The following is a 22978-nucleotide window of genomic DNA, read 5'->3' as shown; positions in this document are numbered from 1 at the left end:
TTTCTCTAGCTCCTTCATTGGGGACCCTGTACTCAGTCCAATGGATGGTTGTGAGCCTCTACTTCTGTGTTAGTCTGGTACTGTCAGAGCCTCTCAGGAGGCAGCTAAATCAGGCTGGATTGTCCTTCCTTCAGTCTAAAAGAGGTGATTTTGAAAGACCCACAGAGTATCTGTGAAGACCCTTTTGGAAAAGATTCAGTCATTAAAAGCATGTGATTCTCTGTCTCTTGCCACCAAACTTACACTGTTCAGTTAGAAACATCTCTGAACAATGTTCAGTGAACATTTTAGATATGAAAACAAGACCCTGAAAATTCTTAGCACGTGGCATTGATTTAAGTAGAGATATCAGTGTGTGATCCTTCTGTAGATTCTTAATTATCTCTACATTTTAAATTCATTATTAAAGAATACACTTTAGTCAGGCCAACTTGGGACACATAGTAATAGATGATACAGCTAACTGAATCTTTAGATATCTCTATTCATTCTTTAGGATTAAAAAAGAAAAATAAAAGGGAAAGAACACAAAGTGAAACTGGTAGACATCACTGAATAACAAAGCAAACAATGAGTTAAGGCTGCACTTACACTCTTCTGGTTAATTCTTGTTAGCTCTTGAAAGCTGAAGAATGTAAGCTTCCCTTTTCCTTGACACAGCTAGCTCTCAGCTGCAAGTCTAATGATTTTCATAGCAGTCAACCTAAAATATACCACAATAAATCCAAAGCCAAATTACATAAAGAGGTCATTAGTGGTTCAAGATTCCAGTTTTCATTAGATATTTTCTGCCATGTTAAAAGAAGCATATCAAGACATGACTACTGCAGCACAAAGAGAAAGATGCTCTGCTTCCCACGGGTGGTAATGGAACTCATGCCTTACCATGAAGAGCAAACACAAAAGTCAAAAGATTAAAGAGAGCTGTGCCTCCATCTTGATATATACTTGTCTAAGTTGATTCTGATAGTCACTTTGGTAGATCCTTATTGGAAGGAACAAGTGCTATTTAAGGTCATGTGGTACATAGAATATCTGACATAAATTCTGAAAACCATATAAACTGTAGGGCACATATATACAGGTATGATTAGGGTTCTTTACACATACACATATATTCTTACCATGACATGTGTACACACTATTTTCAAGCTCTGACAAGTAAGGGCTCAAAGTCAAAGGAAGCCAGTAACAATGGATTCATTCACAATGAAACACTGGTTTCTAAACACCATTCTTCAAGGAAAAAAAGGACCCTTTCTAAGAGAGGGACAGAAAATAAAAGGCAAGCCCAGAAAGAGAAACTTGCAGTACTAAGAGGAGTTTCTTAAAGAGTTTAAAAATAAACAATATAATGAAAGCATGTCAGTGAGAGTTGGAAGCTCAAGTTGAATAGTTTGAGCAAAAATCAACAATGTAGGTTTGATTATAACTCAAAGTATAAAATAAATGTATAACAGTCCACACCACTATAAATTGTTGGATAAGTAAATAGAAGAATGAAGAAATAATTTTTTTTATTTGTGAAAGACTTTCAAATAGCCAAGGAAAAACATTCTACAAAGTAGCTTCAACCCTCTGTCTTTCATCCCTTAGTGTGACAGGACTTATTCACTGCCTGAGAAATCATGTAAAAGAAGGGAAATCAAGAAGCCTGATGAATTGAGGATGGAGAGATGGTTCAACAGTTAAGAGCATTGGTTGTTTTTCCAGAGGACCTGGGCTCAATTCCCAGCACCCACACAGTAGCTCACAACCATATCTACTCAGGTTCCATGGGTTCCAATTCCCTCTTCTTACTTCTACAGTCACTAGGCATGTATGTGGTACACAAACATGCGTGCATCCAGCCAAAGTACCCAGACACATTAAATAAATAAAATTTTAAAAGAAATGTTCTCTGTTTAAAAAAAAAAATAAAGAAGCGTAATAAATCCTACCTCAGCCATGTGCCCATGGTCATCATTATCACGGATGTCATACTGGTAGCAGACATACATGCCATACTTTTAGCATACATATCAAAAGTATCTACTCCATCTCTCCATTGCATCCCAAACCCATATCCCCAACATTATCATGCAGAAAACACAGGACAAATCTCACTGGAGGGAAATTCTACAAAACTATCATCACTCCTCAAAATTTTCAAAAATTTTTAAAACTAGGGGAAGAGAGATACCATAGCAGACCACAGGAGGCTAAGAAGATACAGTGACTGGATGTAATACGGCATCCTAGATGTAATACTAGAATAGGAACATTAGTGATAAAATTGAGTGGGTTTCAAATGAAGACTGGAGTCTGGTCAATAGTAATGCACCTGTGTCTGTCTCATGATGTTGCTAATAGACTGGAGAATGGAGGCTTCAGCTGCAGTTATTGTTGGGCTGGGCCTCTCTGAGCACAGTTCCTACACAACTGTGCTCATCACAGGCCCATGAAGCCCATCCTGTGCTGGGGATACAAAGAACACTAATCAGAAAAAGAGTGTGCGGCTATGGGGCTGAGTTTTTGCCTACCCAATTGGATAAAGACTATGGGTGAAACTGGACTTTAGCTGTGAAACTAGTAGAAAAGCATGAAGTGAGCCTTGATAGGAGATGTTATTGGCAACTTTGCCACTTAAGGAAGGAAAGGGATGAAAGCAGATATAGCACAATGCTTTCCTTTCCTTAAAGAAACTGGCTCTGTCAACAGTTTCATCACAAAATGCAAGTTCCTGCCCAAACATCATCTTCTAACACTCAACTCTAGTTAACAAATCTATCAAAAAAGGCTCTTAGAGACTGGGAGCCTGCCTATGTGCATTTTCTTCAAGGGGGTGTTTTTACAGCTTAGAAAGGAGTCCTTTGAGACTGACTTGGTCATGTACTTGACTGTCAGGAAACTTGAAGTCACTTCTGACTTTGCTGCTCAGAAGTTCTCATACTGCTGTGAACTCTGTCTCTCCAGGTACCTCCAGATCATCAGTTACTCGATGCAAACCGGGACCCAACTGCCCCAGTTCACACAGCAGCATCAGCAGGCAACTGAGCCCTCTGTCGGTCACAGAAGATTCTTCTGCTCCTATTCTTGAACTTCAGAGCCGAGGATCCTCTGGAGTTTGTGGTCGAAGAGTCGAGAGACTGAGCAGATCAGGTATGTGGGTGACTTTCTCTTCAGTAGCAGTGCATCTTAGCCTTCTGGAACAGTCAGGGAAGACATTGCCTTGGGCACAGAAGGCAGAAATCTTTTGGGGACTCTTATGAGTGAGGGCAAGAAGGATTAATCAAATGGGAAAAGGAAAGACAGGCAAAGGAAGATGCAAGTTATTAGGGATAGACTGGGTCATAGGAAACCAAACTCCAAAGCCTACGATGGAAAACTTATGGCATAATCATCTCTGACTCTGATATCATCTTTGATGAAATTTACAGGGTAGCTCGTTTTCTCATCTTCAGGTGCCAAACCCCAGCTTTTAACTCAGCTCTGGGATTCAGGGATAACACTCTGTCCAATCTAAAGGAAATGAAAACTCATCAAAATCAGACCATGATTTTGCTCTTGTCAGGACTACTACTCCCTGGCACCAATCCAGTCTCCCAAGTTCCTGGGTGGCACTTAACTGATCACCATTTTCTGATCATGTAAAACCTTCAGGCTTTCTTCACATCCACCTGACCACTGGCCAGCTCTTGGGTTGCTGGTTGCTAGTTAGATCTCAGCCATGTCCTTGAGCTTCCCAACAAAGTTAATTTTTTAATGCAACTGGATTCATCCGTTGCTGCTACGGACTATGAGTTTTTAGTCTTGGTTACCTTTGTTTCCTGTCTCAAAGAATACTCTAAAGCCTAATGATCATATTCATTTCGATCTTCTCATCAAAACAGAAATTAAAAAGAAAAACTGGATACTAATTAACACTTTCCTTTCCATATAAGAGCTTTTGTTCACCAGTTTCCAACATTGCTGAATCTTCCCTGGCTAGTGTGTCCCCCCCTGTCCGACATCAGATACTCTAGTTGGGTTCTTCCATGCTCAGCCCCTCTGTACCTCCTCTGTCTGTCTTCCCAAAGCTCTTCTATCTGACCCTTCAGGTTGGCTGGCAACATACTAAAATCTCTTTCAAATTTCAACCAGCATTAAAAACAACAGCAGAATATATCATTCAAAATAACTGACTAGTTAAAGAAAACAAACAAAGCAGAATATTAAGAAACTGTTTTTAATGAACAAAAACGACAGTTTGTGAGATGTAATGGGGGTGGTGGGGAGTAAAACAGGGGCCGGAAGATGAGTAAAAGGCTTCTTCTAGAGTCCTGTTGGCTAATGAATAGATGCTTTTATACGAATGAAGCCTAGACCGAGTGTGTGCTAAGAACAGAGGCACCTAGTGCTTTACTCACTTGAAGAGTCTTACCCCAAGCCTCACGTCTTTTGTCTGTAGGTTTCTGCTTCTTTTCTGGCCTCCTGGCACAAGAGTCTCTCATTCTGACACTTTTATTTATCTTCCTTTTCCCTTCTCCTCTCTGCATAAATCATAGGACATTTGAAGAACTGTTATCAAGAGCAGGTAAGATCTGCTCATAGTCAAGGGAACTAGCTAAATCCTGCTTCCTGCTTCATTTCAGTGTCTCTGCGTTAGGGAGCTTTCTCCTGGCCACATTTGTTTCTCTTCTCTATGCAACCTTGTCTCTGTACGTACTGGTTCTTATCATCTTGTGTCATGTGCGTTTCACCAGACTGTGTGACTCAGGTTTTTCACCTTGAATCCCTGAGACCTGAGGAGAGAACCAGATCTAAGAGTCTCCAAAGAGTGTATTCAATAAATTCATCAGATAATAGCACTTTTCACCTCTGTGGCTCAAGACCTCACGAATTCAGTACTACTTATAAGTCTAAGAGAATTCAGTACTACTTATAAGTCTAAGAAGTTTCATAGTGGGTGCTGGGTTCACATTTACATTCCAAAGTGAAGAATTCACTTTCAAAGATCATTTTTTTGAAAGTGTTGGCCCAGTAAAGGCTGTAGCCCCAGGGGTACGAGAGGGAGTTGGGCTTTGCTTCATCAAGCAGTGGGAACATGTTCAGGCAGGTTCTCCCACCTGTCACTTCTTCCACTCCAAGTCTAACTCTCAAGCCTCAGCTGAGTTCCTAGAAACAGAAGAAAACCTTGCAGAGAAGTATGTGTCCCTGCAGGATGCTGTCATGTAGGATCTCAGCTGGGGGACTGCCCTCCTTCTCGGTTCCTGAGCGGTACATGAAGTCATTTCTAACTTATTTTTTTCTATCGCAAGGAAGGGCAGTGATGGCTACCAACTCCAGAGAGTTTTGACTATTTTAATGTGAAAACTGCAACTAGATTTTCTTAGGAAAGGTTAAAATTCAAACAAAGTCTACTGCATTTCCTGAAACACATTGAATAATCATTTGTTACAAGTTGGGAAATGACTTTTTATAGTCACATTTGCTCTGTTCTTGGGACACACTGCTTTCAGTTTAAGAGTCATCTGGTATCTGGTACCATTTTAAAAAGATGTCTGTATAATACAAAAAACAAGTATTTACTTCTGGCGGCTTTTCATGTGGGTGGATACGGGGCTACTTTGGCTCAGTTGAGCTCATCCCCCCAGCCTAGGCTGAAAGAGTGGCTTTATCTATTGCCGAGTTTCTGTCTTAAAGACAGAGAGGAAGAGGAAGAGATCTGGTAGAGCCCTGGATGCCCCTTAGAGCTTTTGCAAGGGGGCAGCAAATCCCAAATACATTCCTATGGGTTAGTTGAGGCCCACCACAGATCTTTAGAAGATGAGGTATAGAATATTCTTAAAGGCAAAGCATACCTACAGTGTAACAGTCGCCACATGCACGAGCATCTTTACCTACTGGGTAGGGTCCAGATCCACACTGGAAGCTGCAAAATAAAGTCCACAGAAAGAATGAGTTGGGGGTGGGATTCTAGAAGTGGCTCAGCAGTTAAGAGCACTGGCCACTCTTGCAGAAGACCTGGATTCAATTCCTAGTATCCACATGGTGGCTTGCAACTCTCTGTGACTCTAGTTTTGAGGAATTAGACACCATCTTCTAACTTTCACCAGCATTGCACACACATGGCGCACAGACTTCACACTTCAAACAATTCATACCTATAAAATAAAAAGCAAATCTCAAAATAAAATGTAAAAAAAAAGAAAAAGGATACTCTGGGGAGAATCATTGTTCTCTTCTGATGGTGGCAAAAAAAAAAAAAAAAAACCTCTGGCATGCTAATCGGACTTGTAGTTACACACATCTTAAAGGAGCTGACGCATCTGATTGCTCCTCCACATCTGTATTCCTCTCCTATTTTCAGGGGATGAAGGGACACAGACTCATCCTGAGAGCAGCAGCCAAGAAAACGGACTCAAGGCTCGCTGCCTGTCCTGCATGTCCATGGTTCTGAAGACCATCTGGGGACTCTTGATCATCTTGTCAGTGTCATCATCTTGGGTTGGAACCACACAAATTGTAAAAATCACTTACAAGAATTTTTACTGTCCCTTTTTCATGACATGGTTTTCAACAAACTGGAACATTATGTTTTTCCCAGTCTATTATTCCGGCCATCTAGCCACGGCTCAAGAAAAGCAGTCGCCAATGAAAAAATTCAGGTGGGTTCCATGTTCAATGATTTATTGGAGATATTTCAAAACTTGTTTTATGCAAATGTGCAAATTCTTAACTCTTTGGGATATAAATTGAGTTCACTGTAGAAATAAAGAAGCGAGAGCTATGGTTGGTGGCAAATGGGAGGAAGCAGGACCAGCCCCCTTACCTTGTGTCCCTTACCTTAGGTGGTCACCATCATCATGGTAAGGTGGTATCAGTATCCCCATCTTAACACAAGATTGAAACAAATTCCAAAAGGCTGGAATTCTGGCCTGAGGCTCGTGGTGCATAATAGAACCATGATTTATATTCAGATTCTTTTTTATTTGTCTTGGAAGGTCACGTGTTCAAACTGTCCTAAACTCTAGAGGAAGAAAACCCTAGATTAATAAAATTAATTGCTGTTACACAAACATTTGCTTAATTTTTCCATCACTCTGATGCCTTAACAGATGAAATTGTCTTGCTTATTGAGATGGGAAGCTGAGCACTGAGCAACCTGAAGAGATGCCAATCAGTTGGTGGGACACTTGGGCCTCTGTGCTGTTTGGTAAATATGTGTAGTAGTGGTGAGCCTACTTGTCTAATGGTTCTGGTATTTGTTCAGTACTAAGCCAGGTGTCCTTTGGGAGTGCTCAGTAACCTGACAGGGCTAATGTCAGTCTCCATACAACACTCTTGGGAGACAAAAGAAATGTCTGGATCATGTTTATTTTGGTTGGTTTGTTTTTGGTGGGTTTTTTTGTGTGGACTACAGCAGGTGAGGTGTTTACCTTGCAAACAGGGGGATCTGATTTCTATCCCAGAACAAAAAAAAAAGGGGGGGGGGAGATCTAAGCATGGTTTAGCATGTTTGTCATCCAAGCACTGGGGAAATGGAGACAAGAGAAACTCTGGAGCTCAGAGGCCAGCAAGCCTAGCCTCCCTGGTGAACTCAGCAAGCCTAGCCTCCCTGGTGAACTCCAGGCCAATGCAAGACTTTGTCCCAAAAAAAAGGTAGATGGTGACTGGAAAATGACAGGCAAAATTGTCTTCTTGCCTCTCCGTACATTCACACACATGCACACACAAACACACACGCGCACACACATGTACACACACGCACACATATGCACACACACACACTCATACAGTTTCTTCTCTAGAAAGGGAAAATCCAGAGCTGAAGAACAAGCTCTGCAACTACAATGCCCATCCCGATGTCCTCAGGAGGTCACGGCTCCTGATCTTTGCCAGAGTGACAATGAATGTGTCACACGGGAGCTCAAATAAGCCTTCTTTATTCCCCTGTTCTTAACAAAAAAGAAATGACTATTATGATTGGTACATTCTGAGATTAGAATTTTAAACACTTCCATTTCTTGTCACCTATCTGGAAGTGTGAGGGAATGGTGAAATCTCACTGTGAGCAAGTTCTCTCTATGTGACCATCAATGTTTAATTTAAAAAAACAAAAAGACTGCTGGAGAGGTAGGCCAGTGGTTAACAGTACTTGTTGCTCTTGAAGAGGACCTGGGTTTTGGTTCCTAGAACTTGCATAGTAGCTTACAGACATCCATAACTTCACTTCCAGAGGATCTGATGCCTTCTTTTGATCTCCTTGGGTACGAAGAGCACACATGGTATATATACATACATGCATCCAAAATAATCATCATATAAAAATTTAAAAATCTAAATTTTTAATTAAAAAAAAACAAAAAGAAACTAAAACAATAAATATTACCTCTTTATTTTTTTTTTTTTAAAGAAAAGCCCCATAACTGTTTGTGTGCCAGATAGCATGCTGTCCATGTTCTTCCCCAAAGCTCCTGTGGTTTGATACACATGTGATAAAAACAATTAAAATGTGTAGAGAGGAGGGAGTATAGCATGAGAAGCAAGCGGTGTTACTCTGTGTAGGATTAGACATTTACAACAGGCTATATGCAACATAGGAAATGAGCCGCATCTCCCCCACATCCCTCCTATCGTACTAGCTCTGAGCTTTGCCGACTCTGTACCTTGACAAGATGCCTCCACCGGTCGGTCAGCTCAGGTAGAGCAAAGCTGGTAATTTCTGAAATTGAATCAAAAGACTTTTACTGTGAAGCAGAGAACACTGTCTGTGAGAGGACTGCTCTCTAGTGAGAACAATAAGAGCAAAACATGGGTAGAAAACTCTTGGATCTTTGATCTCTTTTCCCTGCAGACTCATTAACAGCGTCTGCTAAGAAGGGGCTCCCAAGCTTTCAAGCCTGAACAGGGGGACATGAGTTAGTGTGGAAGTCTGAAAGCAGAATTTTCCAGTTGCACAAGATCTCTCACTGTTTTTTATCCTGAGCAACGTGGAAGAATTTCATGGGATATTTTTTTTTATTATTATCACTAACATCAAAGGAATTTTCAATAAAGTATCAAATCTAGGTAATAAGATGTGTCCCCTTAGAAATGGACTTTGATGAATCTGTTGTTCCAATTAAATACTGCCAGAACTCAAGTGCCCCAGGTGCATTTGAAATTTACAGAGAAAGAAAATTATTTGTTATAGCTTTAATAAAGATGCTTCATTAACAGGGGGAAAAAAATCTCTAGAGAGAATGAGAGTCAAATACAGCAGTCTCTGATGAAATAAGCTTAAAGTACCATTTGGTATATAGAAAGTGCTCACTTGGCATACAGAAAGTGCTTAATAACTAATATCTGCTACTATACATGGAGCATAATTAATTTAATACTGCCCCAGCCTCTGGCTTCATTCCAAGCTGTGCCACCTGCCAATGCCTCTTATCCAGATACTCTGTTCCCACCATCCCTAAGAGAGGCACACTGCTCGTTGCTCCTTAGGAAATAACCCATTCTTTGAGTGTTGACATTTCTCAGTACCTAAGGCTTATATTGCAGAGAGTTTTCCATAGGTCACTTGGAATTTGGATAGAGGAGGAGGAAAAGGAAGCCTTCTAACGTCTGCAACAGCAGTTACCTATGGGAGGTGGACGGCAATGAGAGGGATGCGTAGAAAGGGAAATAAGGAAAGACTGAGTTCCTGGATGATGTGACCAGCTAGAGAGCAACCTATGCTAGTGATCAGCTTTTTTGGTCACTTTGCCCTTGGATATCTCTCTCTCTCCATCCCCATGTTCCTTCCCTGCCCCACTGGCTTGACTTGAGATTCTCATCTGCTGACTATGGTCTCCAGGTAAGAACCATCACAGAGCCAGGAATAAGAAGAGAGAAACCATTTAACAAATGTTTTTCTTCATGTGTTTTGGTAAATGTGTATTTATTTACAAAGGCATCCACTGGTTGTGGATAAAATAGTAAGCCAAGGACTCTCAACTCCTTCTTTCTTTCTGGCCAGGCAGATGCCCCACCCTACCAGGAACAAACCTTGAATCTGAGGCAGTGCAGAAACATTGCCGTCGTTCGCCCACTGTACAAAGCTGCCAGTTACTGTCACCAGGGGCTGCAGGGCTGCAAAGGGGCCGTTAGATTTTCTGTGTGATAGGTGAGACTTCAGTGTGCTTTACTGAAGGCTTTGGCCTTTATTGATTCCCTTCACTGAAGTCATGTCTCTGTCAAGTTAAAACATCCCTTTGGGAAATTTCATCTTCCTTTTAGTAAAACTCCTGATTTAAGGATCTATCTCACATGAAAACCAACCCACGGGACAGGATTCCATGCATGCCAAAGGTGTGCATGCATGCACATGTTTGTATATGTGCATATATGTGTGTAACACAGTTTTGACCTTTCTGAAGCCCCAGCATCCTTAGCTGCTTAAATTCAAGCAGAGTTTACCCAGTGACTCTCTGTTTCCAGCTCAGCTCCCTGTTCTTAGAGCCCTTCTCCCTCTTTCATTCCAGCATCCCCCCAGACAGGAGGCTACTTCATTTGTAGAAATCCCTTGGACTTAGCATATATTAAGTACTCTTAGGACAATGATCTCTCTTCAGTAAAAGCTGAACTACTGTTTGTACTGTCTAGAGTCATAAAAATGCATTCTTCTGTAAATATGCCCAAATATTAGTAAAATGTTGCTTTGAACAAGATATTTATACTACTTCTAAAAATATCATGCTGGCAAATGATGACTGTCTAGTAAATATTATGTGTTCATATTTGTGGTTGCAATTAAAGTAAACTTCCAAAGGAGTCTTTTTCAGACCACAGAAGCTAGGCACTGTCACTACCCCACTGCTATTACTGTCTGAATATGGCCTATTAAAGTGGCCCCAAAAGATGTGTAGCCAATTTAATCATAAATCAAACAAATCAAAGATTTCACTGAGGAAAATGACTATTTTCATGAACTAAATTCAAACTGGACCGTGCTTACTGAGCATAAGTTCATCCTGAGCTTCACACTTCCTTTCTAGGGTTGTCACAGAAATGTTCTTTGCCCTGCCTTAAGAAAACTAAATTTTGTCACTGAATAGAGATCTTAGAAAGAAGCAGTGTCCCGGGAGTAATTAAATCCCAAAGTATGTGAGGCTTCCCGGACACACAAAAGCTCCCTGTTCACAGGATTCTGGGAGCCATCTGCAGCCCAGTTACATTACAGCAGCCATCTTGGTCCCATCACCTTTGCACATGGAAAGCTTCAAGCTTTGTCAGTAGCTAGTGACTTTGTTGACTGCGCATGTCGGAGTTTCTCCAGGCTTCTCTGAGTACCTTCAGAGGCAGCAGAGTGGCTGGTCAACTCAGAAGAATATGATGAAGAAAGGGTCCTGCTCTGTGTGGAGCAGCTGTGAGCTCTTTCCAAGGACCTCCTCATGTACTTCCTACAGCAGACAGGTGACAAACCTGGGCTCAGCACATTCTAGAGATGCCGGATGGACCCCAGTGCCTGTGCTCTTGCCTAACAATGGTCATGACAAGTCAGCCCGTTGGGATGGGTCGGCAATAGTACCTGTGTATCAACCTCTTTTTCTTTCCTAGGGAATGCAGTCGGATTTTTGGTGAAGATGGCCTGACACTGAAGCTCTTTCTTAAAAGAACTGCTCCTTTTTCTATTCTGTGGACTTTGACAAATTACCTATATTTACTGGCTTTAAAGAAGCTGACGGCCACTGATGTGTCTGCTCTGTTCTGTTGCAACAAAGCCTTTGTCTTCTTGCTCTCCTGGATTGTGCTGAAGGACAGGTTCATGGGAGTGCGGGTAATGGCACACTCAATTCCATGCGCGGTGCCTCCCTGCTTCCTAAAGCTTACCACCGCACGGCTGTTTCGTGGAGTTTCTCTAAAACTTGCCCCACTGATTCTGAGTACAAATTGAAATTTGAAGATGTGTTAGGAAAGCCCGGCAGAGGCAGCATCGTGAGAGGAGAAAGGGCTGTTGCTGCTGAGGAGTCAGTTGATTACAACAGTAGGCACTGAACCAGACTGAGAGATTAAGTTACTATTTTAGAATTAACTTGTAGAATTATTATCGTGTTCATTCCTTGTCCTCAGCAAAGAAGGGTCTGAGAGAATAAGCCACAGTAAAGATTGTGATTTGCTTGTGTCAATCAACATATTTTGGAACAACCCCCAGCCTGCCCTTACCCAGATGGATTTAATTAATATTGGTGTAAGTAGATAAAGATTGCCAAACAGTAATTAAAGTCACTGGTAATGGCACAATGCTATTAAAAGTGGCTATATATCTAGCGTGACTAATCTAGGAGTGGAAAGAAAAGCAACAATTTGTACTTTGGGGTGCAAATCCTTAACTGAACTATGTTAAGCGTGTACATAACACCTCAGTTTTGAGTTTATTCCTTTTAGTACAAGCATGGATTTTTAAATAAATATATGTGACTTTTTTAAATAACTATACCTGATACATATAATTTTTGTGTGGTTATTCCATGTTAGAAACAGATTTCTCAGGATCTGTGTGGATTTCAGGAGCTAGATCCCATTCATATCTGGAAAGCCCCCCTCCCTGTCCACATCACGCCAATAATGCTTTACAAGGAAAACCACATGAGGGACATGTTTTTTGTGAAGTATCAACATCATTCACTTTATTCTTCTCTGGAAGAGCCGTCTAAGATTGGGTTTGAAATGTATTTTTCTACCCAAATCTTGTTCTTGTTGACAGTAGGTCTAGGTCCTTGCCTCTTTCCTAATGCACGTAGATGTAAAATTAACATCTACGTGGAAAGAGCATGCCTGACAGTCATTGACTGAAAGGCTTTCTTTTTCAAAGAAAATTAAGAGCCGGGTGCATCCTAACGATGCAACCTGTAAGAGTAATCCCTCAGAAGGCTGAAGCAGGAAGAACAAGAGTTCTTCCAGCCAGTCTTGGTGATAGAAAGACTACCTCTTTAGAGAAGAAAATAAACACACAATTGCAAAAACTCTGATTGAGTTTGAGAGACACTTCTCAGAAATTCAGAGTGGAAGCTTAGCATGAACAGTCAAAGGATAGATTTAATAAAAAATAAAATAAGAAACTTCCTTCTTTCATTTTTTCTTTGTTTATTTTATAATGTACATACTCCATTGTGTAGCCTTATATTTGACACCCAGAAAGAAGAAAAAGGTCCTTCAGATTATGGTAATATCAAGAAACATAAGCGTTTCTGGAACACAAATGGATAATATTCATATAATAATAGATTAAGCATTGTGAATCACTTGTTAATAGTTTGTTTCCTTGGACTACTGATTGAAGTATGGCTAAAAGGAAAAAATATTATTCATTATTTTTCTATTATAAAGTCATGTCATCCAGCTTATTGGTATTCTAGGATATGTTAAGCATCTCTTTTAGGAGTAGTTGTTCACAGGTAATTTATATTTATCCCATGGAAATTTGTAAACCTGATACTTCTAAAAAATGTTAGAAAGCCATAATCTACCTCTAGCAGCCTTGACTGTAGCAGTTTTTCTACCTCCGAGATCCCATGCATTTAGCTAAATTTCTTAAAATCACAAAAACATCACTGCAGTTGCTCCACTAGAAAGGGCTGGTCTAGTGTGTAGGAGACCCTGGGCTCTGTCACCAGCACCACATACGCAAAGAACACAGAGAGGAATGCTCTTCTGACTGAGAGTCCCTCCCACAGGAGCAAAGAACACAGAGAGGAATGCTCTCTGACTGAGAGTCCCTCCCTGTACCGGGGCCTGTTTATTTCAACAAGAATTAGCTACTACACTAGAAATTTTGAAACCCTCCTTTGATATCTTGATTCCCTCTTACATTTTGTATCATTATTTCAATTTTTTCATTTTCAAATTAGTGAAATGGAGAGATCTTAGAAAATTGGTGGTTGGAGGATGCTTGAACAGATTCCAAGTTTTCTTAGCAGATAGATATATAGGGAATGAATTTAGGTGTCTTCAACACATGCCCTGTGACAGTCAAATATCTCCCCTGTTATGCTATTCCCAAACAGCTTGCATCATAGCATACAGCTCTTGGAGACTTTCTAAGAGCCTCTGGCTGGAGAACATCAGCTACACTGATTCTTTCATTTCTTAATCTGTACTTTGAATTAAAACGAGCCCACGATGGCTCTCACATGGGACGCTAGAATTGAGCTGCCACTGGAGTGTGCTAATCCTGAACATTCAGAGAAGATTCAAGGCGACCTTTAGTTTACATCTCCTTTTGGTAGCTGTTCATCCCTGCACAGTGCAGACCCACAGGAGCCTTCATGCTTCTCAGGGGCAGCCACAGAGGCTCATCCTCATTAGGTCCCGCTTGGCAGAACAAAGCTTTATGAATAGAGCCAAGAAAGGAGAAAGCAAAGTTCTGATCACTGTCAGAATTGATTCTTACAAGGCCTGCATCCTTAATCATTAACTCAGTGTGCACTGTGTCTATCCATATAGTTGTTAATCCTTCTTTCTGGGATTTTACCTCCCCCACACACACATTCTTTCCTATCCAGGTCTTCTTATGATTTCACTTTTAAGTGGATTTTATATAGATAAAAATAGTCATGGAGAGATTCAAAATTCAGGGGTACAGGACTTCTTGCCTCTTCTTGATAGCTATAGATCCCCAGACTTCTTTTATTTCTTGCCTTTCATCTCTTGTTCAATTTATTGTTCAGAATAAAAGAGATAGTTCTTCACATAATTTTAAAAATAACATGGAGAAGTTTAAGGATTCTGTGGTTCCTTAAAAATAGGCCTACCTATATCCACCCAAAGGCTGAATTTATGCAGCTTTCAATGGCCAAGTTGTTAATTGGTGCCTTGGTCTCAACCATGGCACATAACCTTGAGCACTGTCAACAATGTAGTTTAACACCTTTGTTGTAGGACTTCATTTTTGCTTTAGGGGTTCATTGTGAACCAGTGAGGTTCTTTTACACTCATCAAGCTACAAAAAACAGAACTGGTTGTGAAGAAACGTATTAAGGCTGCATTTTTTTAGATCTGTAAAGATCATTATAGGAAGTTTATAGCAACAGAGTGGGTTAAAGTTTCCTTTGGATGACTTGAGCCCTAACATGGATGATATTGCTAGGCAGAAAATAATTCTGGACACCATTTGTGAATAGGAAACACAGGGTATCGGGTAATACAAGGACAATCATACCCTTGTGCCTTTTGAAGGCCTGCACAGAAAAAGGAAAATATAAAGATACACAAACACTCAAAATTGAGTTGCTTCTCTGGACTTCAGTGGGTTTTTGGAAGGTAAAAGAAGCTTGATTCTCCTGTAGGATCGTGTTTAGTATGTCAAGCATCTCAGCTTTAGAAACAGGCTGGAAGAGTCTAATAGCCCTCTACAAATGTCTCCCGAGAGTTAGTGCTAAGTGCTCCCTGAAGGACAGAAGAAGGTAGCTAGCTGACTCAGATGATGTCACTTGGCTGGCATGCTGGGAAAATGTGATGACTGAATCCATTTCCTGGGGCACTCAACTGAAGGAGCTGCACCAGGTATAAGAGAACGGAGAGCTTTTGGAAGTTAACGATGACAGCATGGTCAGCTTTGTGGTCACAGTGTTGGCTAACGTTCTTACCCAAATGACATTCAGAGGATAATGATGGCTTTGCTTCTCTTACTGAGGTACTTGTAAAGGGCTAGGAAACTGTCCCTGGAGTAATCTGTCAGAAGCAGCTTTCAGAAGCCAACTGGTAGCCTCACCAGACGCTTCATTTTCTTGGCAAAGGAGGTTCTCATGGGAGCTAGAGTGTCCCAGTTTTCCTTGGTGGTCACAATATTAATGAGCATGTAGGGGAGCTTGATTAAGATGCAGGCTTCCTGAAGATGCGTGACCAATGTGCCAAGTAGTGTCCTTCTCTGATTCCGTTGAATGAGTGGCCAAGCCTTTGAAGACTAATTCTAAAAATGTGTGTGGCTTATATTTGTGCTTAGGGTGTTTGTTATGTGAACTTTTTACTCTGAAGTTTAAAGCAGTGGCGCTGTGCCAAGTACTGCCAAATAGACTTTCCACCCAATGCATGTTCAAGATAAGTTGAGACCCATTTCTCAACTTCTAGATGTATCCATCAGAAATGTAGAGAATGTCTTAAAATGTACAGTCGAGACTTTGTCTATTCAGATTATTATAAATTTTAAATTAAAAAATTTATCTCCCTGCTAGGAATGTACTATATGGCTTATAAATCATTGCCTTTGCTATGGGTAAGAGTTTTCCTAATACCTCATAATATTCAGATTTTCATGCTTTCAGAACTTAACTAAGTGTTATCTGGCTCCCTAATGGGAAAACCACTTCTCCCCAAGCAAGCAATTGAAACAGATGCTGGTGTAATTGGCATGTCAATTCAAATAGTTCAGGTGAATATTTTCACAAGCTCTTGAAGAGGCTTGCTATGACTATAATTTCCAATTGCTTTAAAATTATGTCATCTTTAGCCAAATCAAGGTCTCATCTTGAGAAAAAATACAATAGAAATCTCTTCATGCACACCTTTTTTTTTTTTTTTTTTTTACTTCTGGCTATGCGGACAGGGAGGAGCTTCCAAGTCTGCTTGTCCTGAAAATATTGCATCAGTTCCTGGACAAGGGGTGTTTTGGTTTTTGGCTTCGTTTTGTTTTGTTTTGTTTTGTTTTTGCTTGTTGGCAGTGCTTGTTTTTCTAGTTCCCTTCATCCAGAATTATATATAACACTCAATGGCCTAAATACCAATGTTACCTTATAAACACAGTTAATCATGCTCAAGTTCATTAGGATTAACACGGTTTTATTAACCCTGTTTGAAGTATTTATATAATTACTTGATCAAAAAATAGAACTGGTAGTTGGCCAACAACTTTTTTTTTATGTGTTTTTAATCTTCCAAGATTAGTGGTCTGCGGGAACTCTTTCTGCCTATGAACACATTAGGTAGCAAAGATGATTTAAACACAAAATCAAATCAGTTGACCAATACGCTTTTTTATTTCTCAGAAATGAGACTGCCCAAAATGGCTACAGTGTCGTGCTGAAATGATAAATCCTCAATCAAAGCCAATCATTGCCTTCTAGAATTCTCAGATACAGATGGCTCCTCATGGGTTTACTTACATTAGTACTATTATTTCTTATTTGTAAAACTCCCCAGCATCTTCCACTGTATGCCTTAAATCTTTCACACACACACACACTCACACACACACACACACACACACACACACTGACAACAAGAATGCACACCTGGCTGTGCCAAGTAGTCAACATTTGCTCATCTCCCTAGTAACTTGTTATGAAGGTAATCTATTTCTGCTGACACATAGGGTCTGTTCCCAAGAATTCCTGCTGGGTTTTGTTCTTAAGTGTAGAGCCATTCTGGGGCTACCATGTGCTTGTCACCGATGGTCATAAACAAAAGCATCACTGGGTTACACGCCATCAGGAGCACATTCTAATCTGCCCGCAAGTCTTTACTCACACCTTGTTATCATAAGTAATGCACTAATAGTACTCAGAATGACCTGGAACATCCCAGATGTTAAAAAGCTAGCTTCAGAGGTACTGGCTTTGAAATGCTCGGAACTGAATCTTCCTACAACTAAATCTCTTATGGGTTCTCATCTTGAATTTAAAGTCAGTGAGGAAATGCCATCCTCCCTATTGAGAGGTTCTTGTTTTACCATTTACAGTAATTTTGAAGTGTTTTCCAATGGAACAAGGGCAGGAAATTTGATGAAGCAGATTCAAGACAGCAGGTCATGCAGAATGAGCTCTTGAACATAACAGGGTTGTACCTCATTACAACAAATCGTTACAGCTTTGGTCAACTTATTACTATTTCTACTTGTAAAGATAAAAAATGCTCTAGTAAGGTAATAAAATAAAACATAATTAAATGGAATTCTTTTTCTGTGGTTTATCTTTTTTGAAATTAATGAATTTACATGTAGAGACAGGTAGTAGAGGAATCTCAGACATCACAAACAACCAATCCAGATCTAGCTTGCTCCTCTCTATGTTGCTGGGAGGTCTTGTTGCCCTAAATCAAGAGTTTTCCTCTCAGCTCTATCAAAATTACATCTCCCTCATCAAATATTGGTGTTTAGAGACACACACTGACCCAAGAAACTGGTTAAAATGTGTGCAGAATTGTCTGAAGAATTCAATATACATGAAAATACTTAGATATGGATTCCTGGAAAATCCATTTCACCAACAAGGATATTAATGTCAAGGAAGATGAACAAAACGAATTCTAAGTTGCATGTCATTAGTCAGCATAGCTTTTTATATTCCAGGCCTCTGGCATGAGCAGACTGATTTTTTTTTTTTGATACTTTTGACCCTTCTTTATGTCTTACTACTTTCCCTTCTCCCTCCCACCAAAGCTTCCTTTCCTCCTCTCCTCCCAGTCCCTCCCTACCTCCTCTCCTCTCAAGATTGATTCCTCCCTCTCATCCTCCTCCTAACCCTCCTCCTCCTCCTCCTTTTCCTCCTCTATTTCCCTTCAGAAAAGAACAGGCCTCCCAGAGATATCAAGCAAACACAGTGTATCAAGTTATAATAAGTCCAGGCACAGACCCTCATATTAAGGTTGGATGAGGCAACCCAGTAGGAGGGAAAAGGTCCCAAAAGCCAGCAAAGGAGTCAGAGACGGCCTCTGCTCCCACTGTTAGGAGTCCCACAATAACACAGAGCTGTACTTCCATACCATACATGCAGAGGACCTAAGCGAGACCCACACAGGCTCCCTAGCTGTCACGAGAGCCCCTATGGCAACTGGCTAGTTGACTCTGTGGGCCATATAGGAGCCAGAAGGGTAAAGGACATCACAAGGATACTGACACTTCTTAAATGTAGACACTGATGAAGGAGGAGGTAATTAGCCTTAAAGAAGACTGCAGCAGCTCTCATGGGGCTTAAATGGCTTGATCTGGGATATGAAAGCATAACTTCTTCTTGTTTCCTTCCATTCTGTTTGACAGATCGTCGCAGCAATAATGGCAATTACTGGCATTGTCATGATGGCATATGCGGATAATTTCCACGCTGATTCCATCATTGGTGTGGCATTTGCTGTAGGCTCAGCCTCCACATCTGCACTGTATAAGGTAGGTCTGTATCTTCCTCTACAGTCAACTGTCACTCATAGCTTAGGATTAAGCAACAAAATAAAGAAGTACAATGAAAATTTTAAAGAAATACAGGCGTGTTAAATAATAGCGTGTCTTTAAAAAAAAAAACACTTGTGTGCTGGGTATCTGACAGAAAATTTCACCCTGTTGACATGTCTTTACATGCCATGGATCCTTGTTATTCTTTCTGGAAGGGATAACTGAAGCTTTGAAAGATTATGGAACTCTCCAAGGCCTTAGTAAGGTAGCCATGGTTACCGCCTTGGCCTGGAGCCAACGCTGCCCCCAATTATCAGACAAATACAGCAAAAATGTAAGGAGATCAACTCCTCCCCTCTTCATTTTTTTCATTTGAGTATATTGTAATTATTTTAACTCCATAGAGGTATTAAAAATAATAACCTGTCATTTGAGAGTGTGATGTTTGCTACATAGGGGCCCACACTACATGGAACCCAAGCCATTAGCAAAATGAAGACAGTCTCTACACTAATGTATGTACTTGATATAATTTCTCCCCTGGATTCCCTGTCATTCAAGAAAATGTCACAGGGTCACCCCACATAACTTCAGAAGCAAGGTCTTAGACAGCGAATCTTAAAGGTTACTTTCCCAAAGTTCAACTTCTTTAAATGCTAACTTTCTGATGTATCTAAAGGGCAATTCCAATTTCACCTCTCCTAGAGTTTCTATAAAATGAAAAGCGAGGATGGAGCAAGCTCTGGAAGATAGAAACAGTCTTTTGCATCCCTCCTGGAGGTTTGCCTACTCACCACCATTGTGGCCCATGCACACGAAGTCAGATTCCATATTGACATATTGGGGGAAGGGGTCCCACTGATTCTGTGTGACAAGCTTGACAAGTGTTCATTCATTTACCATGAGTGCCTAGCCCACCCCACTGAAACACTACTAAAATGGTTGATGGGACCAAAGACCAGCAAGATGAAGTCTTCTAAGAGAAAAACCACATCCATTCATGAAGTTAAAAGCCAAAGCAGTACTGGGAATTGATGGGAAAGCAGGATGGCTGTTATAGAGAGAATTCTCCTGGCCAGACTACAAAATGCACTCATTCCAGGAATGGTAATGGTTATAAACATACAAAAAATAATATCCAAACCCTAATCCCAGGCAGACACAATCTGCTGCTGCATTTGGGAATACTTGTTAGCAAGGGGAAAGGGGGCTAAAAAGCCAAGAATACAGACCAGGCCTGACTTTCCTCTCTGTCCATTCTGTGAGTTCATGTTATCCCTTCATGTCTACCTATCTTCTGCCTCTACACATGGGCTTATAACCCAGAAAAAGAAATTGTTTCTAATCTAGAGAGTAACACAATTCTTATGAAGACATCTTAAGCTCAGGGAGGGGAAATACTTACAAATCTAAGGCCTCCGTATTTGTCTTAGCAATCTAATACTTAATTCTCAGCATCTGTCATAATAAAGATGCAAAGAATTCCATGGTTGCAAGGAAGAATTAATTGATGGCTTATCAAAACTAGATTTATGTGGGCTCATATAACCTTCATTTATCCTTCACCCTGTGCCCATCTTAATGATTTTGTTGTCATAGTGTTGAGTAACCCCAGAGACTTATAACACCACAAGAAATAAATTTCATGACAGTCCCTATGCCTTTTGAACAATGTAGGTCATTTTAATTCTTTGTCGCCCTAGCCCATTTAGTAACATAGCAGTAGCAGGGCAAGATGACATGGAGCCTAAACTCTAAGCTGGTAAGTTCAGTGGAATTCACTTTTGTCCTGCAGCAAAGACTCTCAAGAGTTTCTCTCCTTTCCAGGTTCTGTTTAAGATGTTTCTGGGCAGTGCCAACTTTGGTGAAGCTGCACACTTTGTCTCCACCTTGGGATTCTTCAATTTGATCTTTATCTCCTTCACTCCCATCATCCTGTATTTCACCAAGGTGGAGCACTGGTCCTCCTTCGCAGCGCTGCCCTGGGGCTGTCTCTGTGGGATGGCAGGACTATGGCTAGGTAAGTGGATGTAGCCCTGTGCCTGCCATTCTTCATGTCACTTGATCTTCCACTTGAACAGATGGTTATAACGGGGTGACTTCACTTGCTGCTCTTGTGCTTCCCAGATCGAGACTACATTAGTTATGGTCACTGAATGTGTGGACAATTCTTGTTAGGCTCTTGCATGATTATCTCAGAGCTATCCATCATAGAGTAACTGCTGGGAATTAAAGTATCCAGTTAGAAGCTTAGGTTAGTCTGTCCAACTCTGGCCTTTAGGTAGCCTCATCTAGTTTTCATGATGTGATATGTGACTTATTATGCTTCCTATGTGCATAGTATGACAAGCAGAAGTGATAATGGATGATGCATTCAAATGTTCAAGGTAGCCAGAGCACTGAGATCAGCTGAGATGGACATGAAGAAAAGAAGGGAAGGGTAGGCAAGGGGGGAAGCAGGGAAGGAACAACACTCAAGAAAGATACAGGTAATGAAGAAGTTGTAAAACCACATTGAGGGGGGCTGGGTTTAAAATCTACTTTATCTTAGAGCTGGAAATGACAGGCTCACACCTGCATATTGAACAACCCACTCTACTGAGTATGGGGAATCCACCAGGAATCCCTTTTCAGGAGAGAAGGAACACAGCATGTGCTGAGTTGGTGGCCCTGGCTAAGCAAAATGTACCCATTTGAAGGCCAAATAAAGGTCACCCAGAGTCTTTCCTTAGGTGTCCTAGAACTCTGGAGCTGAGCTCCCAGATCCCACTTTCCAGATGTTCATCAATCTGAACTTGATGTAAGAGGACGCTGTCCCTCCTCCCAAGCGTTTCAAAACAGCAAACCCCGATTCCCAGTGCTTACTCTGAATAAAGCCAGCTTCATTCTGCTTCTTCCGTATACTGCCCAGTGTCACTCACTCTTTTGTTCTGCATTTACCCAATGCACTCACCCTGCAGGGCCAGCATTGCCCTTCTCCTGACCTTCTAAGCCAACGTGACACTAAAAACACTGCAGTTCCAAGAGAAAAAAAAATGTCCTGATTCCAGCAAGATCATCGATTGGCTCATCTTTTTCCACTTCAATCTAGATCCCTCAGGGAAGGTCCTTAAACTGAAAACATTCAAGAAAAAGATCAAGCATTAAATGTTGGTCCCTGGAGTTCTGCTTCCCAAGGCCAAAACTGTATGGTTATCATCTCTCATTACCTCTAAGTTGAGTGAAAATCAATAGCATATTTGGAAGTTGGTAGTGTTGCCATAAGATCAAAGTATACTAATTAAAAGTCCACAGATTGTTTCCTGGCCAGAAACACTCTATCTGGGGCCAATCATAACCAAGATGTCACTTCCCCTTGGCCACTTCTATGTGCATGGAATTTGTGCCTCCTGAAAAGTAGTCCTCCACTAATGAGAGTCACTGACGCATCTACTGTAAGCCATCTCTGGTTGGGCTACCCATGGCAGTCAAACCCAAGTTTCTCCAAGCAGTGTGTTTCCACACTCCACCAGGCATGGTGCCAGCTGGCACTGCAGCTGCCCCATCAGACGCACAAGTACACACCAGAGCCCATTGTGCCCAAAGAGAGCTGTGACAAATTGAAGAGACAGCTTCTTCCCTGGCTATGCTCTCCAGGGTGTGGTGATCATTATTGATTTACTCCCAGTGGTTTTATTCCCAACCCTTTCTTCTCCATGGGAATGACATGTGATTTAGCTGGGACTAGTCTGAGAGGCAGGGCTGACAGACAAATATCAGGGTGTGCTCTGATCTCCACATCTGCTGCAGCTATGGCTGTGGCCTGCCCTCCAGGGAGTTATCTTAAACTGAATACAGGTCAGTCTCAAACATTTATCTGACATATCTGAATTGCATTTAAACTTGGGCTGG

General features: G+C 41.0%; 1 protein-coding gene and 1 long non-coding RNA gene across 4 annotated transcripts in view; one reads left to right on the top strand and one right to left on the bottom strand.

The window, feature by feature from the left end:
- Slc35f4 (solute carrier family 35 member F4) overlaps positions 1-22978 on the top strand; it is a 241260-nt gene that overhangs the window by 214194 nt on the left and 4088 nt on the right. The window contains exons 2-6 of one of the 2 annotated variants that reach the window (XM_031361875.1): positions 2956-3141; positions 6332-6629; positions 11548-11767; positions 18959-19084; positions 20915-21107. In XM_031361875.1, the coding sequence (XP_031217735.1) occupies positions 2956-3141; positions 6332-6629; positions 11548-11767; positions 18959-19084; positions 20915-21107 (1023 nt within the window). Of the gene's footprint in view, positions 1-2955; positions 3142-6331; positions 6630-11547; positions 11768-18958; positions 19085-20914; positions 21108-22978 lie in introns of those variants that run through there. The other variant, XM_031361877.1, reaches the window with a different exon arrangement.
- The window catches only part of LOC116084710, a 3425-nt gene continuing 1192 nt past the window's right edge, over positions 20746-22978 (bottom strand). For both annotated transcript variants that reach the window (XR_004116233.1, XR_004116232.1), the window contains 2 exons: positions 22041-22201; positions 20746-21309 (listed from right to left, as the gene is read on the bottom strand). This is a non-coding gene — a long non-coding RNA (uncharacterized LOC116084710). The remainder of the gene's footprint in view (positions 21310-22040; positions 22202-22978) is intronic.

Source organism: Mastomys coucha, unplaced genomic scaffold (genome assembly GCF_008632895.1).
Source record: "Mastomys coucha isolate ucsf_1 unplaced genomic scaffold, UCSF_Mcou_1 pScaffold9, whole genome shotgun sequence".
NCBI lineage: Eukaryota > Metazoa > Chordata > Mammalia > Rodentia > Muridae > Mastomys > Mastomys coucha.
This window is presented reverse-complemented; position numbering and strand designations above follow the sequence as displayed.